This window comes from Chelonia mydas, chromosome 25 (genome assembly GCF_015237465.2).
Source record: "Chelonia mydas isolate rCheMyd1 chromosome 25, rCheMyd1.pri.v2, whole genome shotgun sequence".
NCBI classification, from domain to species: Eukaryota; Metazoa; Chordata; order Testudines; family Cheloniidae; genus Chelonia; species Chelonia mydas.
Genome location: NC_057858.1, coordinates 12768154 through 12793729, shown reverse-complemented (window position 1 = coordinate 12793729; position 25576 = coordinate 12768154). Strand labels below are relative to the sequence as shown.

The window sequence follows — 25576 nt, the reverse complement described above, 5'->3', positions numbered from 1 at the left end:
ACAAGCTGGGAGTCTCCCTTTCCAAGGGGGCAGCAATTCCCCTTACTTCCTCCAGGCCCAGGGTGCACTAGTAAATACCCCACTCGGCCTGGAACAAACAGCTGGGGCCAGGCCAGACTAGCCTCTGCTGCCACTCACGGCGAGCTAACGGGCAGGTGATTAATTAGCAGAGAGTTTGGCGCGCCTCTTGCTAGGTGAAAGCTGGCAGCAGGTTCCGCCTTGATCGTGGCAGGATTTCAGGGCATGGAAAAAGGGGAAGCGGAAGCAGACGGGTCGTTTCATTAGAAAATAAAGTGTTTATTAAAAGGGTGATGACCCCCCCGGCTCCAGCTTCCCCTCCTCCCCCCACCCCCATACAGCAGCTGGGAGAGTGGAATGGTCTGTTCCATGAGCAGGGGGCCCCAGCTGGGCCGGTGCAGGAGGAGTTAGGCTAACAGGGAGCAGGGCTGTTCTCTGTCCAGTGCAATTCCCAGCCGCTCGGCCCGTCCAGGGGCCAAACCCCCAGCCCAGCATGATCCCAGCAGCATCGCTCCTCCCACCTGTGGGGGCCAGTGTCACGGGCCAGGGGCCGGACCCCTACTCCCCTCCCTCCAGATCTGACTTTGTTCCAGTGTTTAAAAATCCAACAGCAGAGAAACCCCCAGGGGCAGCAAACGACTGAATGAGCCAACGTCCGCTGGGGCTTTAAAACCAGGAATGAACAAGGGGGACGAGCGCAGCCGGTCAGGAGCCAGCCAGATAAATGCCTAGGAGGAAACACAACCGTGAGAGGCGGAGACAGACACTGGGGACTCCCGGTATAGGCCCCCCGCCTACCCAGCCTCCTCCACTCCCCTGTGCTCGGATCATATTCCCCGTCCTGGGATCCCTTTGTTAGTACGGCTTATTACCAATCCCACCCCAGATCAGGCCGCATCAGGCCCTGTAGAGAGACAGGCCCTGGCTCCAAAAAGAGCTTCCAATCTAAACCAAGGATGAGAGGGGAAACTGAGGCACAGTGATGGACAGCAGTGGGAGGAGTTCTCCACATGCAATCAGGTGGAAGTGTCGTCCCCCCCCCCCCCACCACCACCACCACCAGTGATGTGCCCAGCTCCTGCGGTTACCTGTGGCGAATCTCTTCTTCACCAGCGACATCCTGTACCCACTGCCTGCCAGCTGCACCTCCACGCCCGACAGGGTGCTGCCCTCGCTGGTGAACTGGGCCGCCACGGGGCTGGGTTTGCTGGGGCCGTAGAGGGGCTCCCAGCTGGCGGAGAGGTGGCCGCAGCCTGGGGACCAACGCGGAGACAGACGGGGCTCAGGATCTCACTGAGGGGTTCAGACCCTGCCCACCCAGGGGGAGAACAGACTCCAGAGCACTGAGCCGGGGTGGGGGCTGACACACCCTGGGGTTGGGGGTGCCAAGAGGGACAGCTGCTAAGAGCCACCCGCCCCCCCTTCCCCTTAGCTCACCCAGCAAACCCTGTTCAGAACCAGGAGCTGGCAACAGGCCAGCAGGAGGCACCGTACCCGGCTACCAGCCCCCTGCAGCCCCCCCAGGAGCCGCTATGGCCAGTGGGCATAGGGGCCAAGGGCCATGGGTTTGCAGCTCACACGCAGCCCCTGGCTGCCCCAACATCAGAGGAAGGGAGGCTCAGCCCTCCCCCCGACAGCCACCCCCCCTCCATAACCGGGCAGGGACACAGAGCTCTCACCGCCACGATCCGGGGCCCCAGGAACGTCCAGCAGCCTCCACAACAGACGCTTCTCCTCCAGGTTCCTGCGAGGCGAGAGAGACCGGGGGTGGGGGGGGGGTGTCACCCCACCAGGCGAGGGCTGGGGGCGCACACAGGTCCAGCCATTACCTGATCTCCCCCGCCCGCACAGGACTCCCAGCTGCCTCCTGCACCCCATCCCTCCTCCCCCCATAGCCCCCAGCTGCCTCTTGTCCCCCCTTCCTCTTCCCCCACCCCCGGGGCTCCCAGCCTCCTGCCCCCCCATCCTTCCCCCCCCCCCCCCCCCGGGACTCCCAGCTGCCTCCTGCCCCCTCCCCAACTCCTCCCCCCAACATGCCCCCCAGGCCTGAGCCACCGCCCCCACCCCAGCTCTCACCAGCTGGCCGCAGGCTGCAGCCGCACGTTGGCGACCGGCTCCTCCACGGGCAGCAGCACCTGGACGTTGGCGAGGGGCCTGGGCGTGGCCATGGCACCGGCGTTGTACCCGTACTCCACGCTGACCTGGGTGGCGGCTGTGGTGCAGTCCCAGCGCACGGCCAGCTGCAGGGGGGCCGCGCTCGGGCCCAGCTTGGAGAGCTGCCAGGGGAGCAGAGAGTGGCTTGAGGGGCCGGCGCCCCGGCACCAGTGGGGGGCTGGGAACAGCTTCTGCTCCCCCCAGAGCCCAGGGTAAAACCCAGGAGTCCTGGCTCCCAGCCCACCCTAGACTCTGCCGCCCTGAGAGAACCCAGGAGTCCTGGCTCCCAGCCTCCCCCTCTGCCCCCCGGCACTTTCTAAGCCAATAGACCCCACTCCCCTCCCAGAGCCTGGGGTAGAACCCAGAAACCCTGGCTCCCAGCCACCCCCTGCTCTAACCCACTAGACCCCACTCCCCTCCCAGAGCCACGGAGAGAACCCAGGAGTCCTGACCGCACCGCCTGGCGATAAGGGGATCCCGAGCGGGCAGGACTTCCCTGCTGGCACCTCACCTGGTACTTGAGAAGGGCCACGTTGTAGTAGGAGGCGGCCGGGGCCTGCTCCGCCTGCTTCTGCAGGTGCCCGGTCAGCGCCGGCATGTTGAGCCAGAAGTCCTTGGTGCTGGGGTCGCTCTGGGACGGGTCACTGCGGGTGGGAAAGGGGTGGGTCAGACCAGCTGGGATGCAGCCTCAGAGCCCCAGCAAAGCCCCCGTGCCCCCGCCCAGCTCCGTGGCCGAGCCGGCGCCCCCCCCGGTACCTGTACACCAGCTCGGCGCTGGGCAGAAACTGCTCGATGAGCGCCGTATTGAGCAGGCGGAAGCTCAGCACAGGCGGGGCTGGGCTCCCGCTGAAGACGTGGACGATGCCGGCGGGGAAGGACATGGTGAGCTCGCCCGTGATCTTCACCAGACAGCTGGGGGGGAGCCAGGCATTAACTCAGAGCCCCCCCACCCCCGGCAACGGGCGAGGAGACCCCAACCCCCCACAGCCTACGGGGAGTCCAGCCCCACCACCCCCTCCGGGGGATTGTGGGAATGGAGGGAGGGGATCTCCCAGTTCCCACAATCCCCCAGGGCACTGGGGTGGCCAGATCTCCCATCTTTCCCCCCACCCCATTCCCACAATTCCCTGGGGCTTGGGGGGAAAGGCAGGGGGATGGGAGATCCAGTCACCCCAATGGGGGGGGGGGGGGTGACGCTGGCAGACCAGGTCCCAGCTCATGCCAAGGCCCCTAAGGTCTCCCCTGAACCCTGACAGATCCAGGGCTGGACCTGGCCGGGCTCAGCGTGTTGGTGGGGCCACGGGGGGGATTAGGGTTATAAGCAGCCGGGTCTCACGTGTTTGCTCGATCACTGCAAAGCACCGGCCAGGAGAGAACCAGTGCCACGTGCGAGATACCAGCCTCCCACAAGAGGGGTCCGCGCCCACCCACCCGCACCAGACCAACCAGCATGGGACATCGGAGAACAAGACTTTGCCAGGGCTCCCCCCACCACGGCAGGAGACTTGCCCATGAGTCCCTGCAGCTCGAAGCCCAAGGCTTGGAAGGAATCGAAAGCCCTAACGAGGAGGAACGTGATCTTTTACGCTGCTTGGGCTCCAGGGGGGGGCGGGGGGGGGGGGATTGCTAGGCAGAAGATCTCCAGGGCTTGGCCTGGGTTAGCCCCAAAGGAGACACAGAGCTTGTTTATCATAGAAGCTTCCGTTACTTTTGGAAGCCAGACTGGAACTGGTTTGAATGCATCTCTGTGGCCTGCTTTACCCTTGTCAATAGCTCGCCAGTTTCCTTTTCCTAGTTAATGAATCTTTAGATCATCTAGGATCAGACTGGCTAAGGGTTCGGTGCCAGATCTCAGGTGCAACTGGCCTGGGGCGAGTGACTGGTCCTTTGGGGCTGGGAGGAACCGGCCTATTGTTATGATTTTTGGCAGGAGGGACCATCTCACCTGGGTGGCGAGACAGAGCAGGGCACCCCAGGGGACAGGCTGGGACTCCGTGAGCTGGTGAAATCGAAGCAAGGAATCCCAGCCAGTGCGGGGGCAAGCCCTGCTTCCCAACGGTCTGCCCTGAGCTTGGCACCATGGTGGAGCGTGGGGGGGGCGGGGGGGAGAGATGGGAGAGCCACCCCCCCAGTGCCCAGCGGGATTGTGGGAAGGGGCAGGGAGTGAGGGATCCAGTCCCTGTCCTCCCCTCCCCAGTGCCCCATGAGATTTGGGGCAGATATCTAGCCCTGGCGCTCCTCCGAGCTGTCTCTCTTTCCCTCCCCATAACCAGGGCATCCCTAGGCTGGGCCCAACAGTGCCTGGGTTCAGGGAGCCCAGGCTGTAAACGAGGCTGGGCCCAATCCCCCACCTTACCTGTTGGGGTCCTGGCCCTTGAAGTAGGCATGGATGTACTCAGTGAAGGCAGTTGCCACAGGAAGTGCATCCTGGGATCCCAGCACCACGGGGCTGGGGCCTCGGGAGAGCCCTGGGGGGGGGGGGGGGGGGCGGGAGGGGAGGCAGGGTCAGGTACGGAGCCTCCGCTCAATCCCAGCCCATAGCTCCCCCTTCCCTCCCCCGGCTTGGGCCCCCTCCTTTCTATCCACAGGTTCACCCCCTGCCCCCACCCAGACGCTTGGGGCCGGTCCCCTACCCTCCCACCCGGCCCGCGCGACCCCCGGGGTACGTACCCAGCGCCGGCTGCGAGACCGTGAAGAAACTGCGCTCACCCAGGCTGGGCGGAGCCGAGTGGGAAGGGCCCGAATTCCACAGGGGAGAGGGGCTCAGGGAGCGGGACTGCAAAACCAAGGGCAGTACATGACCGTCCAGGCCAGGGACGGGTTAACCCAGTGGCAGGGCAAGGAGGGGATGGGAGAATCCAAGGGCCTGGGATCCCAAAGCACTTTGCAAATGGGAGCAGGATCATTAGCCCCATTGTACCGGTGGGGAAACTGAGGCACGGGATGAGACACGGACTTGCCCAGGGCCATCCAGCGGGTCAGGACTGAGCTGGAAATGGGTCCCAGTCTCCTGCTATCTACCAAACCTCACTTCCCTCCTGCACCCAGGAGCGCCAGCCCCACCGCTAACCATTAGACTCCCCAGGAAAGCATATGCCCCCCGCCAGACAGGATAAACCAGCCACCCCAGGGGGTCTGTGTGCTAGTGTCTGCTCCGGGATCTCAGCGACGGCCGGAGATCGGCCACCCTGGAGACCCCTCGAGCTTGGTCATGGCTGGTTTTTCCCTTGAGACGCAGACAAACCCCTCAGGGTGGAGGAAGGAGCCTTTAGCCTGAATCCGCCTCTACAAAGTTGAAAAATTCCTCAGGCTCCCGTCTGTTTCACTTCATCGGGGCCGACTTGCGGATCCGCTCCCCAGCCCCCACTAAGGGTCAGCGACGCCAGATCCCTGCAGAGCGCCGCGCTGGGACCCAGGTGATTGGGGTTCAAACCCCAGCTCTGCCAGACTCCCTGGACAACAAGTGACTTACTCACTCCGTGCCTCGGTTTCCCCATCCCTCCACACACACCCCAGCTCCCAGCCAGCACAGCGCAGCGCCACCCACCAGGTCACCGTGGCTGCAGGCGGCCTGCCCCTTCGAGGGCCTCTTCGTCCTGGAGCGCCGCGGGGGGGCCACCTTGGGGGCGGCGCTGGGTGGGGCGGGCGCAGGGGGAGGATCTGCAGAAGCACAAGGCAGGGGTGAGAGGCGGGGGTGGGTCAGGGTCTGTCCCATGGCATTGGGAGCAGGGGGAGGGGAGGCACATGGGAGGTGGCTGTGGGGTGGGGACGCAGGGGCAGGAGTGCCCCCCAGCCGCGTGCCGGGCTCGGTCCAGGAGCTCAGGAACCAGAGCTGGGTCACGCAGGGAAGCGACTCAGCCTGGCACCGAAACAGACACGTTTCCTCCTCACTAAGAGCGCCCGGCGGGTCGGATCGGCCAGTGCCGGAGAGACCTGGAGCGAGAACAGTGGGGCTGGCGCTGGTCAGGACTGAGGGGCACCAGCAGAGCTGGGGGGGAGCCCAGAGCTGGGATAGCAGGGGGGATTCAGGGGCTGTGGGGTGGGATCGAGGGGCACCGGCAGAGCTGGGGGGAGCCCAGAGCTGGGATAGCAGGGGGCATTTCGGGGGGCTGCAGGGCTGAATTGAGGGCCACCAGAAGAGCAGTTGGGGGGGGGGGGGGAAGGTCACCGCTCCTTGCAGTACCCCACTCTCGTGCTCTGGGAAGCAGGGAGCCGAGAGGCAGGTCCTTTCACAGCCACCCGGGCCGTACTCACCAGGCTCAGCCCGGAGCTCAGGAATGGCCAGAGTGCTGCTGTCTGTCAGCCTGGGACCGGGCCCCTGGGGAGTCCACGGGGAGGAGCCGGAGGGCTCCCTGCAGCTGGGGGGCACTGGAGAGGACGAGGTGTTGGAGGGGGGGCAGGCCCCATGCTTGCAGGGCTGCAGGGCCTGGTCCAAGACAGGACTGGGAGGCCTGGCCACCGAGGCCTGGGGGTCCCCGGAGGGGTCGGGCGAAGGGGCCGTGGCGCTGGGGTAGCGGGAATCGTGCCGAGACCCCGCCCCTGAGTCCTCCCCGCTGGGCTCGGAGCCGAAGGCGGCAAAGCAGGGGGTGTCCTGGGGCCACCCCGTGGGGCTGGCGGGCGGGGGCAGCCAGGCGCTCTGCTCCTCCAAGGCGGTCGTCATGGGGGGCAGGGCGCCCCGCTCCTCCTGGAGCCTCGGGGAGCCCTTGGCAGGCCGTCTGGCGAGGGGGCTCTGGGGCGTCCAGGGCCTGGAGTCCGGCGAGGGGCCCGTGGGGGGATGCGAGGGGGAGTCCAGCCCCGAGTCTTCCACGTTCTCTGGAGACGAGGAGGAGAAGGGAGACGGGCTGGAGCCCAGGCCGCAGGCTCGGGAGGCTGTGGAGACAGGGTGACCTTCCTGTCACGGATCCGCCAGCGCAGAGCCGCCTGCTGCCCCGCGCCACCGGAGGGAGCCGGCGAGGGCAGGGGCAACGAGCAGCTTTGCAGAGCTCAGCACAGGGGCTGCAATGCCCAGAAAAGCCAGCGGGGGGAGCCCTGGCTCCGAGCTGAAGCCAAAGCGCAGAACCCAGGAGTCCTGGTCCTATTCCCAGCTCTGTCTCACACACACTGTGAGATGTCCCCGCCCTGCTGTGCCTCAGTTTCCCCTCCTGTGAGGCAGGCACTGGCAGACCACGCCTACCTGGGAAATCCTCCGCTTCGAAGGCCGACTCCAGCGGGGGCCCGAACAGGGCTGCAGAAGGGGCTACATCCGGCCGGGGCTTCCCTGCGCAGCTGGGGACAGACCAAAGGAGGGAGAGATCAGTGAGGTCCCATGCACACTGTTACTCCTGGCCCCATCCTGCGCTCCAGGGTGTCTGCCCGAGACATCTGGGGCGCTGGCAGCGCTAGCTGTGGGGAAGGCCAGGCTGGGTGGGCCCTGCTGCAAAGCACAGGAAGGGCCTGGGAAGGGCTGGTGTATCGAGGATGGGAGGCCCGCACCATGAGCTGACCATGCAGTCCCAAAACCGCCCCAGCAGCCGGGCGCTGGTGCTCCGGAGAGCAGGCGCATCATACAAAGACCCTGACGTCCATCCCTCCCCATGAGCCCTCACTGCCCACAACAAGGGTACCCCGGTACCTGGGAGTCCATACGGCAGGGTGGGGGGGCTGCAGCTTCCCAGACTCATCACCTGCAGGAAAGGAGACGATCTGAGCCAGGACCCAGCCCCCAGCCAGCACCCAGAGCCACCGCACCCCTCCCGCAACCACCCCCCCAGCAACTGGCCACAGCCCCCACCCATCACACAGTCGGCCCCACCAACTCCCCTTAGGCCGGTGAAAGCTTCTGAGGCTGCCTGCTTGAGTCTGCAGAGAGGCTGAACCAACAGGACCTGGGATGAGGTGCTGCCCCAAGGCCTCTTGCATGGGCGTTAATTCTGACCCCTACCGATGGTCACCTTGATCTCAGTATTAACCACGTCACTGCCAAGCCTTTGGAAAGAACCATCCAGCTACTCTAGCACACTAGGGCGGGGCCTGTGGCCACAGGGGCGGGATTTGCAAAGCACCATGTTTCCCTCCTTGCCCCCCTCGCCCCCCACTGTCTCCAGACACGGCCTCACCTGTACCCAGGGCCCTGACAGAGCCCACATCCACCGTGACGGTCGTCGCTACCGGTAAGTGCCCTGGGGAATAACCACACGGAGGGCATCACTGGGGCCCCGGGACTGGAACCTGGACAGCTCCCGACACAGCAAAATGAGAAATAACCCCCCCTCTTCAGAAGGCTGGCCGGGAGGGGGTCACGGTGCCTGCCAGCGCCCCCTGCAGCGGGGCCCATGCTCTTGCATCCAGATGGGAGAGTCACTAGGGGCTGAGCAGTGCTGAGGTCATGGGGAAGGGGCAGCCCCCCGTCATCCAGGGCACCCAGAGCTAGGAGGAGGGAGATCTGGCTGGGTCCTCACAAAATTAAGACCGCCCATCAGAAACTGCTCTGGGCAAAGGACAGCTCAGAACTACCCAGAGGGCCGAGGTGCAGAGCCAGCCTCTGGGGGGCGCTGCCAGGACAGGATTGGCACCCGTCTCCCCAGACAGGTGGGGGGGGGGGGGTCACAGGCGCCCTGCGTGGACCTCCCCTGCTGCATGGCCCATTGTACCCACAACAATCTCCCCCCACCCCACCCCACCCGACCCGGGTTTGGCATCTCCCCTGTCCACCCCTACAGAACCCTCTGCTTCAGAGCCGGGGAGGGGAGCACGGGGCGGGGGGGGAGAACAGCTGAGCCACACTTACTGCAGGACTGTCTCTTCACCGTACCCTGCGAGAGAACAAGGGGGAGGGGGGATCACCAGGGTGGCAGTTAGCAGCCCAGCCCTGCAGCCCCCAGCCCCATGGCCACCCCTCCCCTCCCAGACCCACAGCCACCCCCTCCACCCCCCCCCCAGCCCCACCACTGCTCCCTCCCAGCCACCAGCCTGGTCCCATGCCACTGCACCCCAGAGGTCCCCTGCTTCCCCCGGCTCAGCCCCTGGCTCTCACCCCGGTGCTGGGGGGCAGGGGGAGGTTCCCCACCGTCGCCTTTAGCTGCTCCACAGCGGCCTGGCCGCTGCCAGCGGTGTCGCAGGGCTGCAGGGGCTTGATGCGGACGTAGAATTTGCGGGGCTCGTCCTCGTCCTCGTAGTCCGAGTCGCTGGACGAGCAGCCGTGGGTCCCGCCCGAGCCTGAGCCGGGGTTCAAGGGAAAAGCCCCCAGACCGGAGTGGCGCTGGGCCCCTGCCTGCCATTCTCCTGGCCGCCCACTAGGTGTCGCCTCCACCCCAGTTCACTGCATCGAACCCAGGAGTCCTGGCCTGGCGCCAAACCCTTGCCCAGCCTAACTGGTTCCCCCTCCATCAGCCCTGAATCATCAGCCAGGCTGGGCTGGGTCCCCCAGAGACCCAGGTTCTGTTCCCGGCTCCACCCCCAACCCCCCCAGGGTCCCTGGGCAGGTCCCTGCAGCACTGGGCTGCAGCTTCCCCCCATCTGTGAAGCGGGGTCTGGGTCTAATCAGGCCACAAGCTGCTCGGGGCAGCACCCGACCCAATGGGTCCGGATCCCAGCTGGGGTCTTGAATGCCAATAAGGACTCCCAGTGCCAGTTTGGGCAACGCCACGTGCCCCTTGCTCACAGGGCCTATGCCAGGTGTGGATCTTTAGGGGAGAGTCCTGCCAGGCCGGGGCTCCCTGCCACAAAACCAGGGGAGCCCTCCCCTGATCCGAGCCTACATCTCTCGGGCTCAGCCCAGGCCCTGCTGTGTTCCAGGGCCAGCGGCTCTGAGCCCAGCCTGGTTCCCCCGGCACAGGGGGTTTGGAAACCGAGTTTCTGCCCTGGCGCGTTAGGGCAGCCAAGCAGGGGGGCTGGATGCCCGGCACCTCTGCCCCCCACCCCCAGGACATGGACCCGGGCGCCGCCAGGCAGGAGAGGAACTGAGCCCGCCAGCCCCTCCCACCCCCAGCTGGGCCCCATCCTGGCACTCGCCCCGCCAGTCAGCCCAAGGATACTGCTCTGGTTGATGTCAGGCCGTACAGTGAATCCCTCCTCGTCCACATCCGGGCAGGTCTGCGGGGGGAGAACGCAGTAGGGGGGAGAGGGGTTAGAGGCCACACGCCCCACCCCGCCCAGGAGGGACCCTCCTCCATCACCCATTCAATCCCAGGGGCATCTACCGGGCCTGCCAGTGAGGGGGACAGCGGGGGCTGCGGGTCAGGATTGAGGGGCGCCGGCCAAGCTGGGGGGAGCCCAGGGCTGGGACAGCAGGGCGCTGCGGGTCGGGAACGTGCGATTTCAGCGCTGCAGAACCCCTGGGGCAGGGGTCTCCCCCCCACCCCCGAACTTGCCCCAGGTGGACACCGCCCAGCCCCCCATTACCGAGAGCTGCTGGGCCCTAGCGAGTCTGGCAGCACCGTGGGCAGGTGCCAGCGAAGGAAGGAACGTGGCCGGATCCACCCCCTACTTCCCCCCAGCTGGCAGCGCGTCACCCAGGGCAGCTACTCACCAAGTCAGTGTCTGGGGACTCCCTGGGGGGGGAAGAGAGAGAGAGAATCAAACCCCCTGGAACTGCCCGGAGAAGCCCAGCAAGGCAGGGAGGATGGATGGGCCGGAGGTGGGGGAGATGCAGGGTAGGGAGGATGGATAAGGGGGGCAGGAGGGGAAGAGGAGCAGTAGGGGCCGGGGGGAGCTCACACAGTGTCTCGCTCTCGGTCTCTCCGGCTCAGCCCGGGGATGCGGAAGGCTTTGCTGAGGCTCCTCTTGGGCCCTGTGGGGGACAGAGCGGGTGAGCGGCTCCTGGTGCAGATCCAGCCCCTCTGCCCCCCGGAGACGGCTCGGCCCCCCAAGCCGGGACAGCTGGGCCCCGGGTGCTCCCAGCTCCTCCCCACAGGCATCACCTCCGGCGCCCGCCCAGAGCCCTTCCCCAGCGATGATCCCAACGTCCCGGCTCCCCTGCCCCCGTGGCCGCCTCCTCCTAGGCGATGCCCCAGCACCCACGGGGCCGCCAGCTGCAGAGACGTACTTGCCTTCCTGTGCTGGGACCGTTCTGCACTCGTCGAAATCCAGCACCCCTGCCAACAGAGAGCAGGGCAGGGGTGAGCCTGGCAGAGACGCCCACGCCCACCCCACCTGCCCCAGGCCCCGTGCAACGTGTGCAAGAGCAAGCCCCGCCCTTCCATGTGCAACAGTGCAAGCCCCGCCCTTCAGCCCCATGCAAGGGTGAGCCCCTCCCTCGCGTGCCCTCACCCGGCCTCTCACGCCCGGTGCCCTTGCTCTCGGCGAATCTCTGCAGCAGCATCTCGATGCCGATGTTCTCCACGTTCTGCTTGAATTCCTCGTGCACCTGGAGGGGGGAGGGAGGAAGAGCTCAGGCTGCTGCACTCATCTCGCTGGTGACTGCCCAGGCCCCCCTCCCCCATTCGCTCCCCACCCCCAGCAGCGTCTCCTTCGGGCAGGATGAGATCGTGGGGGTTACAGCTGCCCTCTCCTTTACCCCCCTTCCCACTGCCCCAGTGCACGCCCCCGCCCCCCCCTCCACAGCCCACCCGCCCCAGCGCACGCCCCCGCCCCCCTCTCCACAGCCCACCCGCCCCCCGCCCTAGCGCAAGCCCCCGCCCCCTCTCCACAGCCCACCCCCACCAAACACACACACACACCCCGGGGCGCGCACCTGTCCGATCTGCACATGCGTGTCCTCCACGGAGTGCGAGTAGGAGCTGATCAGCCCCTTCATGTGGCGCAGGTGGGTCTCCTCCAGCTCCTGGAACCGCTGCCGGGGCGGGGGGGCAGTTAGATGAGGGGGGTCTGTGCAGAGGGTGGAGTTCCCAGCGGCATCTCTCTCAGGCCCCCCCAGCCCAGCTGGACCCCTGCAGTATGGTGCCCCCCTCCCAGCCCCATCACCAGCCCACACTGCCCCACACTACCCCGAATGAGATTCGAGGCAGATTCCCTCTGCCCCCACACCCTCCAGTGGCTGCCCCTTGCCCCCCACAGCCCCCAACGCCCACCTCCCCCCATGCGTCCTTGCCTCTGCGCCCACCTCCCCACTTACCACGGCCGAGTCCAGCATCCTCTGCTCAAAGTCGGCCCGGGCCATGTTGTACTTCTCCACTGCGCGGCGCAGGGCCTCAGCCGCCTTCTTCGACTTCCGCTCAGCCTGGCGGGGGCAGGACAGAAGGGGGGTGGGAGCTGGGAGCAAGGGCTCAGCTGCTCTGCCCTGCCATGGGGAGCGGGCATCGGGGCAGTCCCCACTCGTCCATGGGGCACTGCCTGCCCCAATCACCCCAGCCCCTCCCATGCTGGTCAGACCCCCGGGTGATGGGCCACAGCCCCCTTCTCCCCCCCCACCGCCAGCCGCCCACCCCCAGTACCTTGTCGATCTCCTTCTGGTTGGTTCCCTCCCGGCGCAGGCGCTCGGCCTCCAAGCACTTGCTGTGATAATTCTCCTTGGACTTGGGCACCAGCTGGGCGACACCCTGCAGCAGCTGGATGGCCTCCAGGGTCCCCGACACCTCCTCCTTGGACTGAGGGGGCAAGAGAGGGGCCTGGAGATGGTGGGGAGGGGAACTCCCCCCCCCAACCTAAATGCCCCTGTCCCAGGGATGCCCCTTGGTGGGGAGCAGGGAATTTGGCTTTCTGGGCCCATTCAGCCCTTGGCATCTCAGCCTGCCAGGCGAGGGGCGCCTGGCCCAGCGAGAGCCAGGTGCAGCCACCTCCTGCCCCTCCCTCCTGCCCCTAGCCCATGGCACCCAGGGAGCCACGCTGACAGCAGCCCCGGGCGTAAGGGGTGGGATTGTACCCGGGATGGGGCGGCGTGTACCTTCTTGTGCGCCTTGCCCTGCTCCTCCCCGTAGCGGGCGATCTCCTTGAGCAGGTCGTGCAGCTTCTTCACCAGCTCCAGGTGGCAGAGTGCCAGCTTGTCGGAGGAGACCCGGAACACCTCCCAGAGCGGCGCAAAAGTCCTGCCGGGGCCGAGACGCAGGCGCTGAGAGGAGGCCCCCCCTTACCCCCGCCCAGGACCTCGCACCACCCTGGGATGGGCAACTGGGTCTGCAGGCAGTGGGAAGCCTCCGGTCCCATGGGCACCCCCCAGTGGCCAGCGCTGAGTGGGTCCAAAGGAACGCCCCCCTGCCAGGATTGCAGAGCGGATGGGGGCATTGGAAGATACAGGGGAGCCCTCTCATCTCTGCAAGGCCCATGCGGCTGGAGGGGGGCCTTCCAGCAGCAGGAGGTTCACACAGCGACGGGGCTCAGACACGCAGGCCCGGCCCCCCGCGCCCTGCCCCGCTCACCCGAGCTGCGTGCCATTGGTGGCCATCTTGGCCAACTTGGCCATGGACTTGCCATAGGTCTCCTCCACGGTGGCCCTGGAAGCAGAGAGAGAGAGAGGGGGGAGGGAGCATGAGGGGAGCGAATGGGCAGCGCCCAGGGGGCAGCGCGTGGTGGGGGCAGCATGTGGTGGGGGTGGGCGCTGCCCTGCCACACGCCGGGGAACGGCAGAGACAGCCCCAGGGCCCTGGCGGGGCTCAGCTCCACCCCTGGGGCACAAGACTGAATTGCCCCGAGCACCAGCTCGCCGCTGGCCCGGAGCCGGGGCCATACCAGCGCCCCCCTCGGGGCAGGAAGCACCGCGCTGCTGGGGCCCAGGCGCCCCTCCCGCACCCCCGGCCCTACCTCTCGCGGACAAAGTCGGCCAGCTCCTTGGTGGAGACCTGCCCATGCTTCACATTGTGGTACAGCACGTCGAAGCCCTGGTTCTTCTCTCCCTGCAGCGGGCGGCAGAGAGCAGAGGGTGAAGGGGGCAGAGCGCCGCCGGGCCCAGATCCTGCCCCTATCCCTGGGCGCTCTCCAGTGGGCTTCGGGGCAGGGGCATCTGGGGTCCCTGGCTCTGCCTACAGGCCAGACAGGACCCCACGGGCGGGGAGTCCCCCACAGTCACTGCCCATTGCCTTCCCTCCTGCCCAATCCACAGCCCCAGCTCTCCCTGCCCCATGGTGGCAGGGAAACCCAGCGCGGCCTGAACTCTGCCCACCCCCCGTCTCAGCATTTGCCAGGGAGGCCCAGTGGCCACTAGCTCAGAGCAGCGGCCGTGGGGGGAAAGGTGGCAGGATGGCATTTGCCAGCCCTCCCCAGCACTCGCTCCAGGAGCACGGGGTGCCGTGGGGCTGCTCTCCCCCAGCTCTAGGATCCCCCTGGACTATTTCAACCCTTCCCCCAAGTCAGCCCCCCCCACTCCAGCCTTCTTGTAAACAACCCAGCCATGTGGCCGCAGGCTCATTAGTGACCCCCCAATGCGGGGGGGCGGGGGGGGATGGTGCCAGCCACACCCGCTGTGTAGAAAAGCAGGAGTCCGGGCAGGGCCACGCAGGGAGAGGGGCTGACGGGAACTTGCTCGGTGCCAAGCTCCAACAGGCATGTGGTGCCAGCCATGGGCAGGCAGCTGGGAGGGCTCTCACTCACGCTCTGGGATGGGGGTGGCACAGATGCACCTTCCCACTACCTCAGCTCCTCCTGAAGCCTCCCCCGGCCAGGCAGCGGGCACCACAGCCAGGGCTGGGCAGGGAGGGAAGAGGCCCGGGTGGCGGTGCTCCCCGGCTCTGTGCTGGAGATGGGTATGAAATGCCCATTGGTTGGGGGGGCCCCACATCCTGCAGCAGAGGAGAAGGGCGATGGGTGGGCAATGCCGCTTGAACACACCAGCCCCCCACATCCTGGGCTGGTTGCCAAGGGGGGCTGTGGGCACCCCGTGGGTGAGCTCACAAGTGCCTGTGGACAGCCCGTTCCTGCCCCACACCCAGCACCCCATGAAGCAGCAGCCACAGCTGCTGGGGAGACAGGCTGGAAGCGCAGGACATCAGGGAGGGGTGGCCTAGGGGAAATCTGACCCCTCCCCCCGCCGGGTAAGAAGTGGGGTGTGACAGCCGGGGCAGAGGTGTGGGGCAGGAGGGTAAAGGAGATGCAGCAGTTAGTGAAGGCTCACAACCCCACTCCCTCCCAAGTCAGCATCACTTGCCCTGTGTTACAGCCATGGGGAAACTGAGGCACAGGGCAGGGAAGTGACTGGTGCAAGGTGGGAGGGGCAGCCTTTGACCCCAGGCATCCTTAGCTCCCAGGCCCACGTGCGAGGAGAGGGGGGCAGGGAGCAGCCGGCTCTGTCATCGGTGGTTGGGGCTGAACCCAATGGGGAATGATGGGGGGGGGGCAGTTCACTCTGGCAGCCCCCTGGCAATTTCCCTGCACCACCAGCACCCATGTGTGCCCCAGCACAGAGCACTGGGCATGGCAGGCAGAACTCCTGGGTTCTAGGCCCAGCTCTGGCGCATACCGTCCACCCCGCGGCCTTTCTGAGGTGGGCTGCCGTCGGCATGGCCCAGATCCAGTCCCCAGGTCCTTGGCAGCCCCCTACCCCACACCTCTGCCTCTGGAGATTCCAGGTGGGGGTGGGGGAGGGTAAGGGTGCACTGTCGCTTTAAGAAAGCCGCCTGGCAGAGCCACTGGGGCAGCAAGGAGAGAGCAGTGCACGGGGCTGGCACCAGCCCCCGGGTCCCGTTGCTACGGGCGATGGGGTTGCCTAGCTACGACTTTGCCCTCCTGCTTATAAACTGGATCTGGTTGGAGGAACGCAAGGGGGGGGCATCATTTTGGGGGGAAAGAACGGAGACACCCCCACACACACTTCCCGGGCGCCGCGCGAGGCACGGCTGCAGGCAGGCGGCACCAGGCTGGGCGCGCTCGGACCAGGCAGTGGGCAGGTGTCGGCTCGCGCCCAAGCCAGGCCCACCCAGCCCCGACCCCGAGAGACGGAAGTGACCCATACCTGCTCACGGCTCATCCCCAACTGCACAGGGAGAGGGGTGCCCCCCTCCCATCCCAGTGGGGCTGGACAGCAGCTGGCGTGTGCCCTGCGGCCATACCAGGCACGCCACCCTCTGGCCAGGCAAATGCCCCCCAGCTAGTCACAGCGGAGCAGTCCACACGGAGGAGGACCAGTGGCCTCATAGCCCATCTCCAGGCTCCCAGATCTGTGCAATCTCCACATCTACCCCCCGCCCAGAGTCCAATGGGCTCCTTGCCCCTGTACCTGGCGCAGGTCTCCCCCATCACGGCTCCCACCGGCTAGAAATCTCCCCAGCGCAGCCAGGCCTCCAGGGCCAGCCGGGGACTGCCTGCAGGGCAGCGGCGGGGCCCGGATCTCCCCGCACAATGTGCATCCATCATCAAGGTATTTCGGCAGCTCTGCAGTCCTCCCGGGGCTGTTTCCCTTCCCAGCAGCGAGCTGCAGAGGTGGAGAGCCCCTAACTTCCCACAGCTGGAGCCCCCACCCCCCACCCCGACATCCCCAGAGCAGAGAGCACAGAGCCTGGAAATCCCCCTTTTTGGCAGAGTGGGCACAGATGGGGCAAGGGGAAGCCCAGCCAGGGTGTTACAATGCACCAGATGGTCACAGCCACCCAAGCCGGGGAACTCCAGGCCAGCCGACCCATGGCCAGCACAGCCTAATCATTCGGGGAGCCCCTCCCCGCAGCTCTGCACCAGGGACAGCCTACGTTCTCTGGCTCCCAGATCTGCACTCAGTCCCCTGGGCCACATCTGCCCTGCCACCCCACAGGGGCTGTCCCAGTTCAAAGCCAGTTTGCAGCAAGGACAGTCAGGCCCACATTTCCAACTGGCAGAGGGGCAGCGCGGCCTAGGAGACAGGAGCGCGAGATAGAGTCGGGTGCAAGGGGAGTCCGGACTCCTGGGTTCTCTTCCCAGCATTGCCACCAATCTGCTGCGGGACCTCAGGCGAATTACTGCCTCAGTTTCCCAGCTGTGTAATGGGAATAAGACTCCAGAGCTCGTGTCCACCAGCCTCCTAAGCCAGCCCCACCCCAGCCAGAGCGGGGCATTACCGTGTCCGGGCCAGGCGCATACCCCAACGCAGACCCACACGCCACAGTCAGGGCCCAGCTCTGCTTTGGGACCCAAGGAGGCAGCAAGCGCCAGCTGCAGCCAGAGAAGGAATGTAGCCCCCTGTCCTCCACGCAGATCCGACTCCGGACCAGGGCCTCAGTGCTCCGCAGCGGGAAGGGCCCTGTCCGATGGGAACAGATCCATCCCCACACCAGCACTGGCGGACCAGAGCCATGGAGGCGGAGCAATGCACGCTGGGATATGTAGTCTTGCTCGGCTCTCCCGCCACCTGGGCTGCCCCCACCTTCCCCAGCAATTGCTCCTCCGTCAGCTCTGGGGTTTATGGACAGGACCTATCTCTCCAAGGATGCTAAGGAACAACCCAGCTCCATTCGAACCCCACAGCTCAGAGTCCCCCCCCATACCCTCAAAGGAGACACTTACCCAGAAATGCTCCCCAAAACAGGACATCTTGGAGCTGGGCGGGACGACGCTCCCTCCCGGATCCTGCAGCTCAGCTCTCCGGCCTCTGGAGCAAACACAGAGATCAGGTGGTGCAGAGGCAGGTTTCTTCCCGTCACGCCCCACAGGGAGCACCGCAGGACGGAGAGATCTCTGCTCGGGGCGGGGGGGGGGAGAGCTGCCTAACGAGACAACAAGGGGACAGGCCCATGGGGACACCGGGGAATAGGTGTGATACATAATCCTCCAAGGGTGGGAACATGCTTGAGAGGTTAGAGCAAGGCAAGCGGGGTGTCAGGACTCCTGGGTTCTATTTCCAGCTCCAGGAGGAAATGGGATCTAGTGGTTAGAGCTGGAGGGAGCTGGGACTCCAGACTCTTGAGTTCTAGTCCCAGCTCTACCAGACTTGTAATGGTTAAATTCTTCCGGTGCCTTGCTTTCCCCACCCCCAAGGCACAGAGCCTCTCACAAGGACAGCCTGCAGACTAGGACTCGGGACTCCCGGGTTCCACCTCTGATTCTGCCACCGACTCCCTGCATGAGTCAGTGCAGCCCAGTGCCTCAGTTTCCCCACTCAACGCAGAACCGGCCAGCCTCCCTTCCCTCCCCGCAGGCTAGCGGGGAAAAGCCGCGCCCGCGTGGTGCTCGGGGGCAGAGCCAGGGTCTAACGGGGGCGAAGCACTTTGGAACAGGGTGCACGTTTCTTTTAAAACCTAATCAGCTCGCAGACCCCGTGCTGCCGTATCCATGGAAACAGGCTGTTCTTTATATCCCACACTCGCTGGAGCCCGGAGAGCGGCCGTGCCTGCGTGTGCCGCCCTGTCCTCACACTCCTCGAAAGGGCTGGCCCTGCCGCCCAGACACCCCGGCGCATCGGGTGGCGTGTGCAGGGCGGCTATCTCCAAACCCGAGGAGGTTTTGGACCCTGGCCGTGCATCCCCACCACCCAGGGAGCCTCTCTCGGCACTGGCACAAGCCAGCAAGGAGGGCTGATCAGCGCCAGGCAGTGAGCAGGTGCTAAATGTCACGGCGAGGACCCAGGGATTGGACGCTTGAGGAATGCGGCCAGGGTGAGGGCTGGGACTGACACCGGATACACGGCTGAATAATGAATGAGGCTCTGCCTTGCTCCCCCAGCACCTCTGTCTGCAGCATCCCAGCGCGCTCACCAAACCACCTAACGCCTGGGCCACCTTCCCCATGGGGAAACCGAGGCACGGGGCGGGGAACTGCCCAAGGTTGCACAGCTAGTCAGAAATGGGAACAGAACCCAGGAGTCCCGAGTCCCAATCCTCCCTCCCCCATCCTAGCCACTAAATCCTACTCCCTTCTCAGCGCTGGGGAAGAGAACCCAGGAGTCTTGGCTCCCAGCTGCCCCTGCCAGATTGCTGGAGCCCCCAGCTCAGAGGGGATCCCTGGGCCATATAGCAAGACGAGGCACAAGCACGACTCACAGCCTACCGGGTCCCTAGTTCTCTAGCCCAGGGTGGGGGCACACTTGGCTGGCCTGTAACCACCCCCTGCATCACCTGCTTCCACAGTGCCATGAGGTGAGCCTGGGGTCTCTAGTTCCCAGCACAGCACCGCGGTCCATGGGGGCAGCCCCAGCCCCTGGGCTCGTTCACAGCCCCCCGAGCTCTCCTCCCAGCCTACCCCTACCCCTCCCCCTCCGTGCAGGAGAGAAAAACAGGAAACTAGAAAATCTTTGCACGCTCAGTTTTTTCCTTCTCTCTTTCAGGCCTTGGGGTTGGGGTGGGGGTCAAGCTGCTCAGTTCTTGCCCTGGTGCTGAGCCCTGGCCCCATCTGCAGCAGGGCCAACCCCCATGGGCCCCTCAGGGCCACCAGACTCACCCAGCACTGACGGGCGCACGGTCCCCGCTGGTTCATCCTCAGCTCTGTCCTCCTGGGGGACCCAGCGCAGCTGAGAGAGAGAGAGAAACCAGAAGTTAGCACAGCACCACTTCCGCTGTGGGAGCCCGGGGGGGCCACCAGCCAGTTAAGCAGAACCAACACCTGCGAGTGCCTGCTGCCTCCGCCCACCCCTGGCTCGGCCTGGCACCCCCGCTCCTCTGGCGCATGACAGGAATGGGCAGGTCTCAACTCGGGGCATTTCCTAACCAGCCCCCCCGCCAAGCCACATCTGCCCCTCCCACTCACGTGGGGCTGCTCTGCACACTTACCACCTCCCATCCCCAGAGCCCAGGGCACTTTCTAAAGGAGGAGAAACTGAGGAAACAGTTAGGGGAAACTGAGGCATGGAAAGGGAAAGTGACTTGCCTGAGGTCAAACAGCAGAGCCGGGAATAGAACTCAGAGCTCCTGAATCCCCGGCCAATGCTCTACCCACCACACCCCGCTGCCTCCGGCCTAGTCATACTCACCCCCAGGCACTGAAGGCTCACGCCCCCACCACCACCGTCCGCTCTACCAGAGAAACCCGGTGAGATGGCGCTTCCCGTCCCTGATAGCCCTGTCTTTCCACGGCAGCCTCACACACGCAGACATGGGGCTGGGCACAGGAGCAGGGAGGGGGACCCAGATGGGAGCGGAGCGGAATCCACTTTGGGAGCAATGACCCAGAGTGGAAATCGATCAGTCCTGCTGCCCTGTCCGGCCTGTGGGCTCAGGAATCAACAGGGGGCACCTGCCTGGCAGGGGGAGGAAGCTGGGGACTCCTCCGCCAATGCTAGGAAGCAATCAAAGCAGGGGCCCTCGTCCCCAGTGCTGGAACGCCAGCTGGGCACCCCCTTACACCGAATGAGGAAGGGGCTTTGCAGCCAGACTATCCTAGACGGGCCACAGAGATTCCCTGATGCACCCATGGCATCCCCTGCACGGCCCCTCGCCAGACAGAGGGGACGACACCACCAGCCCTCTTCTCTGATGGGCTTTGGCGTCTCAGGGGCGGCAAGAATCTGCTCCAATTGTTGGCAGAAGGGGAGGAGGGATGTCGGAGTCTGCTCCCTTTCCCAGCCTGGAGGGCACTCTGCCAACAAAAGGGTTCATATTTCTATAGTCCCTCCTCTTTCCCCCCGCGCCTCGGCCAGCGTGATCCCTGCTTATCAGTGAAATGCAGCCACCTCTGGGATGGAACACACCAAAAGAGCAGGGAACCCCCATGGCAGGCTGGGATGGCCACAGCCCCCGGATGGAGCTGCAGAAGGGACGGAAGCTCCCCAGGGTAGACTCTCACCAGGTCAACGGAGGCTGCATCCTGGAGCTCTGCATCTCAGCCATAAGACCCCAGGATCAGGTCTCACAATGCCCCTGCCCCCACCTTGCCAGGCAAGCTGAGCTCTTCTATGCACACTGCCCACAGAGGTTGGCAAGGCCTGGCTCATGCCATGGTACAGCACCCACGTGGTGATGGGCACCTGTCGGCGCCATCTCCGCCAGCCCAGGCCCAGCAGACGCTGGTCACCTGGAAGCACGGAAGGGAGTCAGAGGGATCGAGAGGCCCGAGCTGCCTTGTGACTCCTCTGGGGTGCCCCAGGGCTGGTGCCAGACTCACACTGCCAGGCTCTGACCTGCAGGGGGCATAAACGCACCCTGGAGCGGGGGTGGGGGTCACACCCCGCTGGAGTCAGCACCGCATTTAGGAAGAGGTACAGCGCCAGCCCACGGAGGGCGCTGGGCTGGGAGGGCAGGGGGCTGTGGGTCAGGACTGAGGGACACCAGCAGAGGCGGAGGGGGGGTATGTTCGAACTGCCGCAGAGAGAAGCTTGCACAACACCCACCTCCGCTGCCAATCTCTCCATTTCACAAGCACTAAAATTAACGCACAGAAGATGGAAAAGGCCCAGAGCGCAAGGAACAAAGCAAACCCGGGGGGGGGGGGGTGCGGGGGGGCGCAGCCTGACCGCTGGTCCCCAGAGAGCAGCAAGGCCTGCGGACAGAAGTCCCCAAACCCAGACGCGTCTGCCCCGGCCAGGGGACATCAGGGGCTGGGGTTTAAACATTAACCTCAACCCAGGCAGAGCAGGGCAGGGAGCACAGAGCCTGCCTTAAACATGGGGATACCCCCCCTCCAGCCGCCTCCCCACCCTTCTCAGTACCAGGCCCCCACCCCGAAGGCTGCCCCCTGCTCACCCAAGGCCTGGCCCCCCTGTATGCCCCAGCAACTTCTAGGGCAGGGTACTTGGTTCAAGGTACTTGTACCTTCTCGAGGGTACTTGGCCCAGTTTTTGGGGGGGAGGGGCAGAGGGGGTGCAGGCCCTGAGTTACCCCTCCCATTGGCAACGGAAGCTCGCAGGGAGGGTCTTGTGCCATCAGGCTCATTGTGAGCACCTGGCAGGGGAACTGGACGCCTGGGTCCTTTCTCCCCAGCTAGGGCCGCTCCAGCAGCCTTCCCTCCATGAGCGTCCAAGAGGCCCAGCACAGTCCCACATCCTAGGACGAGCCGCGAGCAGAGGGCGAGAGGATGGTGGGGCAGGGTGCTGGCTGGAGGGCTCCCCGGTCCCCGTGCCCCAGCAGTGGAGGAGGGGGCAGAGACGGGGGGAGTGGCACCTTGCTTGCCAGGCCATCCTGGAGTCATAACCCAGGAGTCCTCCCACACCCATGCATGCCCTGATCTCTAGGGCACAGGCATTCCAACCCCCACCTCCCGCGATCCCTAGGCCCCTGCCCTAGGCACACGAGCGCACGCCTGCCTTTGATTTGCCAGGCGCCCCAGTCAAACCGAGCAAACAGATCTTCAGATGTTGCAGCCACGGGGAGACGTCTCCTGGAACCCAGGGCCCAGCTGTGCAGCTCAGCCCTGGGGGGATGGGGGGGGACCGAGGGGGGGGGGGAAGGAATTCAGCTCTCCCAGCTAGCAACAGAAGCTGCACCGCTCCACGGGGTCATTCCAGGCCAAGCTGCCACTCTGGGCAAGGCCTGAATAAGACGCAAGAGGAAGATGCGCAGGGCTGGGCCTGCGGGGCACTGGGCTTGGCAGGAACCGGGCAGTGCGCTGGAGCAGATTAACACAGAGACAAACAACAAGCGGTCGTCTCAGCCGCCTGGCACTGCCAGGGCCTCCCGCGTGGACGCAGGAAATGAGCACGCCAGGCCCCGATCTCACCCCCTTCCTGGAGCAGCTGCCAAACCTCCCCAGGCAACTGGTACCACAGCAAATTTACATCAAGAAGCTCCCCCACCCCCAGTCAGTGCTTGGCCCTGCCCGCCCCCCCCCCCCCCCCCAAATGCCAGGGCACAAGGCCTGCCAGGGCTCTAGCTCCGGTATTGCCAGTCAGCTTCCTTCAGTCACTGGCATAGCAGGTTTTCCCCGGCTCAGATCCAGGCGCACACAGGGAGAAGCTGCAACAGGAGAACATGCCCCACCGCTGAGCCAAGCTCTCAGCGGCAGAGCGAGCCCTTTCCCACTACCCTCACCCGCCCTCTGGGGCAGGGGAACCCTGGATAGGCTGGAACAAAGCGGCCCACAAGGCTTTCAACCCTTCCCATCGACAGTCCCAAACTAGGAGCTTTACGGCTCAAGGTGCCGGGTTTCAGAACTGGCCTGGAAGCTCTGCCGAGGGGAAGCAGGGCTCTCGAGCTCTCGGCAGATCTAACACCTAGGTTTAAGGAGGCAGGAGGAGGTAAACGGGCCCTCCCTTAGCTACCATGGATGGCCCGGTCTGGGAGCCACTGCGTGCCAACCCTGTCCTACCCTGCCAGCGTAGGACTAGAGCAAGACATGGCAGCACTTCCCACTCAGCATGTGCCATGCTTGCAAAGTGGGCAATATGCTGCCCTCTAGTGGCCTGTGCACAGAGGATAACACTCTACTACTGCTACCAGCTAATGGCCTTACCCCTTTGGCTCACCCAGGTCTAGGCTGAAGATCCCAGGTTCAAACCCGGCTCGGATCGGCACCAGAGCAGGTGGGAGCCAGAATGGGAGATGAGCAGCAACATTATTGGAGCTCGTCAGAGCGGGGCAGGGAACGCACAGCCAGCCCCGCCAGCCTGAAGCACCAGCCCCAGCAACGGTGCTTCCCAGGATCCAGTCACCACACGGACTCTCAAAGGATCCTCATCAACCGAGATGACAAAGGGCACAAGGCCCAGACAACCCGAGCATCCCAGTGAATGAAATATGCAAGAAGGTCACTGCGGACGCATCTCAGGAGGGGCAGGGGGGCCACAATGGACCTCAAAGTACCCACCGCCCACTTGCTCCATAGGCAACAGGTCAAGGAAACCGTGGGTCATCCCAGGCCAGATGCCAACACACACAGCCGCTCCCCCCCGAAATGTTTCCACCCACCTGAGCATCAGCCCTTCATTCAAAGGAGAGGATCCATGCCCTGGCAAGGAGAGCTCCGGCCACCCATGAGCCCCTTTGCTCCGGAGGGCGTGCAGCACACAACCCAACCCTGCAACGCTCCCAGCGGCCACCCACAAGCCACATCCAGTGAGCACTCCCTGTCGCCCCACGTCAGAGGTCTCAAACGGCGCGTGCTTCCATGTGCGTGGCAGATGAAAGAGAAACAGAACGTTTAAACAGCGCCTCTGAAGAACACTTAGCGAGCTGGCGCGCGCTTTCGGGTCTGCCTCTCCCACACACAAGCCGCGGAGACAACCTGACAGCCTCGCCGTCGTTCAGGCTTCAACAGAGACAACTGCTGGGGAAGGCGTTCTCTCCCCCCGCCCCCACCCTTCCCCGACAGGCAGAAACCTGCTGGCATCTCGCACCCGTCTGAAGCCAGCCGAGGGGCAACCGCTCACCCGACATGGGGATCACAGCCTGCGTGCGCGCCAAGTAAGGCTGGGGTTAAAGAACCCCCCCCCACACACACACACTAAAATCCTTCCACACCCCCATAGCGCGGGAGGAGAAATCCAAGTCCGCTGCAAGGATCAGACAAGGGGGGGGAAGCACATTTCTGAATCCCCGCATCCAACGGCCTTCACCCGAGAGCACAGACACCTGCCCCAAACCTGTAGGGCTGGAAAATTTCAGGCAGGTGGCTGGGCTCAGGCAGCTCGGGAGCAGGGAGCGAATCCCCCAGCTGCAGGGACTCTGCCAAAAATATTAAAAGCGCCTTCCCAGCGAAGCTACACACTTGCCAGCCCCCCCACCCCCACACACACACACACGAGCCCCCCCATCTCACCTTCCTAGCACCTGGCTCAACTCACGCCCTCCCCAGGCCCTTGCCTGCTAATGACAAACACTGGATTTTTCCAGGCCAGACCCTCAGCTGGTGTGATTATGGTCTTCAGTGGGGCTGGGGCCCACAGCCACCAAACGAGGGGATTGGGGGGGGAGGGATCTGGCCCCCACTGGAGCGGGGGCCCACTGACACCAGCCAGAGAGGGGAGAGGAAAGTGGCCCCACACAGAATTCATTTTACCCTCCCTTTCCCATGACAGACGGGCACCTGCCCCCTAGCCCGAGGGGGGAGATTTGCGGGGCGGCCAGTCCCTGCCAGGGGTCTCAGACCAGCAGGTCACCCCCGTGCACACCCCAGGCCCACAGAGGGCGACCCCACGCGGGATCGGCCGCGGGCGGGGAGGGGGGAGAAGCGCAGGCGGCTCGCAGAAGGGAGGGGCGGCCCCTGTATGGGGGGGGGATCAGTGGGGCGAGCGGGGCGCACAGAGCAGCGGCAGCTCCCAGCTGGCCCCCCAGCTCCCCATGGCGAGGGCAGGTCACGGGCGGCGGGAGGCCTCCGGGGCGGGGGCCCGGAGCAGCAGCCCGGCCCCGGGGCAGGGCGCACTCACCTCTCCGAGCCCCGGCGGCGAGCGCAGCCGGACCCGCCCGCCCCAGTGCCCCGGCTCGGGCTGCAGCCGCCTGCCCGCCCACCCCGCAGCCGGCCGGGCTGGAGCGGGGGCGGGGCCCGCGCGGGGGCCCCGTCGGGATTGGCGGGTGGGCAGGTGGTGGTTACAAAAGGAAACAGGAGCGGCTCCTGATTGGCCCAGCCGGCGGGGATGTTGCTCTTGGCTGGATATTTGCATCTTTAAAGTGACAGCGCCCCCTTTTCCATCACCCGCACCCCTCCCTTAGCCCGCTGCTTTGTATGTTGCCAGGGGGGAGCCGCCGAGGCACCCCCTTCCAGCCCCCCCGAA

The 25576-nt window shown here is 65.3% G+C and overlaps 1 protein-coding gene across 9 annotated transcripts; it reads right to left on the bottom strand.

Moving 5' to 3' along the window:
• Positions 1-583: 583 nt before the first annotated feature.
• FCHO1 (FCH and mu domain containing endocytic adaptor 1) lies at positions 584-25362 on the bottom strand. Of its 9 annotated transcripts, none has more exons than XM_043535987.1 (29): positions 25232-25362; positions 19378-19447; positions 17509-17593; positions 16253-16447; positions 13846-13937; positions 13464-13538; positions 12992-13133; positions 12543-12695; positions 12224-12328; positions 11843-11941; positions 11419-11515; positions 11199-11243; positions 10867-10939; positions 10679-10700; positions 10185-10242; positions 9185-9366; positions 8939-8963; positions 8268-8330; positions 7784-7835; positions 7346-7437; positions 5720-7041; positions 4843-4948; positions 4529-4640; positions 2929-3084; positions 2684-2816; positions 2095-2294; positions 1698-1762; positions 1107-1271; positions 584-746 (listed from the first exon to the last, which is right to left on the bottom strand). In XM_043535987.1, the coding sequence occupies exons 3-29, from the start codon at positions 17533-17535 to the stop codon at positions 724-726; spliced, it is 3879 nt and encodes a 1292-aa protein (XP_043391922.1). In that variant the 5' UTR covers positions 17536-17593; positions 19378-19447; positions 25232-25362; the 3' UTR covers positions 584-723. The 9 variants fall into 9 exon arrangements, with proteins under 9 accessions (XP_043391922.1, XP_043391923.1, XP_043391924.1 ...); XM_043535988.1 differs by lacking the exon at positions 25232-25362 and adding an exon at positions 23775-24104; XM_043535989.1 differs by lacking the exon at positions 16253-16447.
• Positions 25363-25576: the final 214 nt, after the last annotated feature.